The sequence below is a fragment of the Rutidosis leptorrhynchoides genome, chromosome 5 (genome assembly GCF_046630445.1).
Source record: "Rutidosis leptorrhynchoides isolate AG116_Rl617_1_P2 chromosome 5, CSIRO_AGI_Rlap_v1, whole genome shotgun sequence".
Taxonomy (NCBI): domain Eukaryota; kingdom Viridiplantae; phylum Streptophyta; class Magnoliopsida; order Asterales; family Asteraceae; genus Rutidosis; species Rutidosis leptorrhynchoides.
In genome coordinates this window covers 312,462,997-312,467,350 of record NC_092337.1, presented here as the reverse complement: position 1 = coordinate 312,467,350, position 4,354 = coordinate 312,462,997, and the positions used below count along the sequence as shown (strand labels likewise).

Genomic DNA, 4,354 nt, shown 5'->3' with positions numbered 1-4,354 from the left:
ATCGAAAGGGTGTTACCCTTCATATTTGGCGGGGAAAATCGGTTATACCAAAAGGTATAACTGTTCGCTGCCCCTTGGACCCCGCCAGGGGCGCTGCCCCCTGGACCCCGCAAGGGGGCGCAGCCCCCTTGACCCCCGTATTTGCGCGACACTTAGTAGCCAACTCTTACGGGCGTGTACTTCACACTCTCCGAACCCGTTGGTAAGTATAGCTAGCTAACACCTGCATTCAAGTAAATCGCAACTAACTAAAATGTACTTTGGATGACACTAAAATCACCAACATATTTTATAACATTCTTAAACAGATTATTGTTCCAACATACGAAACTGAATATTTCATATTGCATGATTAAACTGATCGTTTAAGATTCTATTGTTTTCTGCCAATTTTCTTGCACGACTATACAGTGGATCCTTATGCTAGTCAAACTACTGATTCTGCTTGAATTTATATAACCTGCTGATATGTTAATTAACGTCTAACCCGTTTATATTGACACTCTTTATACATGATCAGTTTATATTTTGACTGTATGTTAATTTCTAAACTCCTTATAACATATAAATTGCATGATGCGATCACTTAATACTTTATAACATATATGTGCTGTTGATGAGATTATAAGTTATGTTTATAATTGTGAATTGAGGTAATCTACTGTATGTTATTTATAAGTTATAGACATCATGTGCAATGTGCAATGTGCAATGTGCAATATATGGTTAATTTATAGATGTGAACTTGGATTTTTTTTTTTTAAATGGTAATTTTTTTGATCCCACTTTCAAAAATGGAAAAAACAAAATTTTTGCTGCAAAAATGGTAAAACAGAAGTTTGGAACTTCGGTTTTGCCATTTTCGAAGTTTCAAACTTCAGTTTTGGGTGACCTGTCAGCAGAAACCCTAAACCGAAGTTTGAAATTTCGGTTTTGACCAAATTCGAAGTTCCAAACTTCGGTTTTGGTTTTTTTTTTTTTAAACACTAATTTTATAAATAACTTGGTTTTGATAGTTAATTTACAGTTTCATACGCTAATATTACTTTAAAAATATATAATAACATTACAAACAATAAAATATTAATAGTAGTAAGATGCAAATACAAATTTTTTGAACAACACTTTTATTAATATTAGAATCACGATTACATTTTTTTGAAAATAAAAATACATAATTTAAAACAACACATAGAAATTTAACACATAATTAAATTAGATGCAATGAAGAGGTTGGTTTTTCACAATTGCTTCGTTTTTGATCATAATCCATTCTTCTTCCCCACAAAGGTGCTCGAATTTTCCTTTACCTTCATTCCAAAACATCACGCCTGAGTGTTCAACCGTAATGTTTTCTTTGAGCCACTCAAACACCTTCAAAATTGTTGTCATCTGACTAACATCTACATTTTGAAAGTACTTATATTTGTACCTATAGTAAAACTTGAATTGTGTTGAAAACTGTCCATTCCAATAGACATTAATTTGAACAGGAATTGGTGACATGTTTACAAAATTAAAATTTATGTTTGGAGAAGGGAGAAGAGAGTGATGCACATCCATTTGTTTTAATAGATGTCGGTTTATATAGTGTAGTTATAATTGAAAAACCGGCATTTCAAAATTCGGTTTTAGTAAAAGCTGCCGAACAGTAAAATGTAACAATAAAAGATAACAGTAAAATATCTTTAATTGCTTTTTATGACATGTCTAGTACCTGATAGATCTGAAACCGAACTTTAAAACTTCGGTTATTGGTAGATTCGGGCTTATAAAAGTGATTTGTGATTGTTTCATAAATACATAACAAAAAATGAATCCGAAATACGTATCAATTGACATGTATCATAGTTATGATTTTGAATGGAATGATGGTAAAACGGAACTCTCTAAAGGGCATAAAATGACGTTTGATAACGTAGATGTTCAGGGCTTTAATATGGAGAAGTTGAATGAGTTTCTTCGAGAAAAGCTACCAAAGAATCCACGTTCAATGGACATATACTACTACAAACCAGGAGCAAGTGAAGCCGAAACAATGTGCTATGATGAAGAATGATATACATTAGTAGCGAAAGCGTGTATACTTTCAGAAAATATCGAGTTGTATGTTTTATTTGGAGATTTTGAAGACGCACTAGAGTTCGATACGATGTATGACAGTCATGGTGAATACTATTATGCACCTAGACATTTTATAAATTAAAGTTACTTGTAATAGATTATTAACTTGAATAAGATTAGTAACATGCAATTTTATTATTTCAACAACACTTTTTTATTCATAAACAAGATTAACGATTACAACAGACAAAGTACAAGAAACAAAGTACAACAAACTAAATACAACAAATTACTAATGAAAACCTATGGCATTCTAGTAGTTGGGCAGGTGTTCCTGTTGTGACCTTCAACCCTGCATATACCACACTTTGGTTTTTGCTTTTCACGTTCATCCATCTGGTTCTTCATACGTTTTGATTGTTTCCGCCCCCTGTGCTTAATCAATCTTGATGGATCGGCCATAATTTTCCATTCTATATGTGTCCAGTATCCCGCATCTCTTAATGGATTAAAATGATCGCTATATTGCTCTCTCCATGTAGGAGTTGTATACTTTTTACCGATTTGTTTATTTATATCCTCGTTTAGATGGCTACATATGGAAATGGCATGAGAGCAAGGTAATCTTTGGTGTTGCCAAATACCACATGAACACCTTTTCTTTTTAAACTCCACTGTGTAATCGGTGCCACCTTCACCACTTCTTTGATAAGTTGAATGAACCTTGTAGATACCTTGTTGTTCGTGATAACATGTTGTTTTGTAACGTTGAGGTCTTTTTTCCCGTTCGTTAAAGACGTTAAACATTTTCTTCGAAAGTGGTGAATTACATAGCCTTGCTTCTCGACTTTGATCGTAGAAGTGTTCTCTGGTGTAATCAAATGTATATTCGATACACGCTTTGATCGGCATCATACGGGCATGACGGAACACATTGTTGAGGGACTCAGAAATATTTCTTGTTGTGTTACTCCAACGACTCCTCTGACTGTCCCTATACACAATCCATTTGCCTACATCAGCATCTTGCAAATATTGCCAAGCCTCAACACTAGCTTGTTTCAGGGCTCTGAAAGCATTCTTGTACAATATTTGATTTGTTGTTGAACCGACTATCCAACACAAGTGTTTGAGCGATTTCACTTTAGTGTATTTGCCCAACAAGTTGCTACAAATGTGGCGCAAGCAGTACCTATGTTCCCAACCATATGTTTGACCACCCATTGCAGGTAAGATACATGGGTGTCGATCAGAGATGACACACAACTTTTCGTTTCCAATAACATTTTCTTGGAGCATTTGCAAAAACCAAACCCAACTTTCGTTACTTTCTTCATCAACTAGGGCAAAGGCAATGGGTAAAAGTTGATTGTTAGCATTTTTGGCAACCGCTGTTAACAATTTACCCTTATAACTACCTTTCAAATGGGTGCCATCGATGCAAATCATTGGAATACACATTTTAAATGCTTTAATGGCGGGACTGAATGCCCAAAACACAAATTTAAAGGTGTCGAACCTTCTTCAATTTCAGGTCCATTTTCAAACACAACAATTGTGTCTGGATTGGTAGTAACTAATTCATTTATATAATTTGGTAAATGAATAAAGTTACTTTCCCAAGTTCCAAACAATCGTTCGATTGCAATACGCCTAGCATTCCATGCTTTGTCGTAACAGATATCCACATGCCATGTATTTTTTATTTGGGCTTGGATGTTGGCAACAGGATAAGCAACGTTTAAACATATTTGATGTTCAATTTCAGTAGCAATTAAGCTAGAGGTTAAACAACGATTGTTGTTTTCTGATACGTGTCCATAACATGTGTGTTCATCTTTCCATTTTGTTATTTTCCATACCTTCGATCGATTGTGAGACGAACCACTAACACTCCAGGCACAATGGTATCTTTCTTGTGGACCCTTATAACTTGAGCTAGTTGTTCTACAATGTGCTTGCCAATAACCCGGCTTGCTTTGTGTAACAAATATTTCTTTATTATGGTGTACATTCCATATTCGAACAGCATCAATAAGTTTGGCTTTGTTCTGGAACATCATTCCTTTGGAAATAATACCGATCTCCTTATCATAAAAAACCCATGAAGCTTCTTGGTCGTCATCGAATGGAAAACTATTACTACCCTCACCTTCATTAACAAACCCGAAACGTGAAACTGGGGCAGGCTCAATTTGTGGTTCCACTTGCTCCTCTCTACCTTCGTCACTGGAAACATTATCTTCAACGCTATATTCAGAAACTGTATCGTTGGTTGCAGTAGACATAC

The 4,354-nt window shown here is 35.1% G+C and overlaps 1 protein-coding gene across 1 annotated transcript; it reads right to left on the bottom strand.

Annotated features, from left to right (window-relative positions):
• Positions 1 to 2,367: 2,367 nt before the first annotated feature.
• LOC139849493 (uncharacterized) lies at positions 2,368 to 3,513 on the bottom strand. Its single transcript, XM_071839147.1, has one exon. The coding sequence runs from the start codon at positions 3,511 to 3,513 to the stop codon at positions 2,368 to 2,370; it is 1,146 nt and encodes a 381-aa protein (XP_071695248.1).
• Between the last annotated feature and the right edge of the window lie 841 nt (positions 3,514 to 4,354).

Excerpts from the sequence above, each read along its gene's own strand:
- LOC139849493 (XM_071839147.1), bottom strand. The coding sequence starts at position 3,513 with ATGATTTGCATCGATGGCACCCATTTGAAAGGTAGTTATAAGGGTAAA.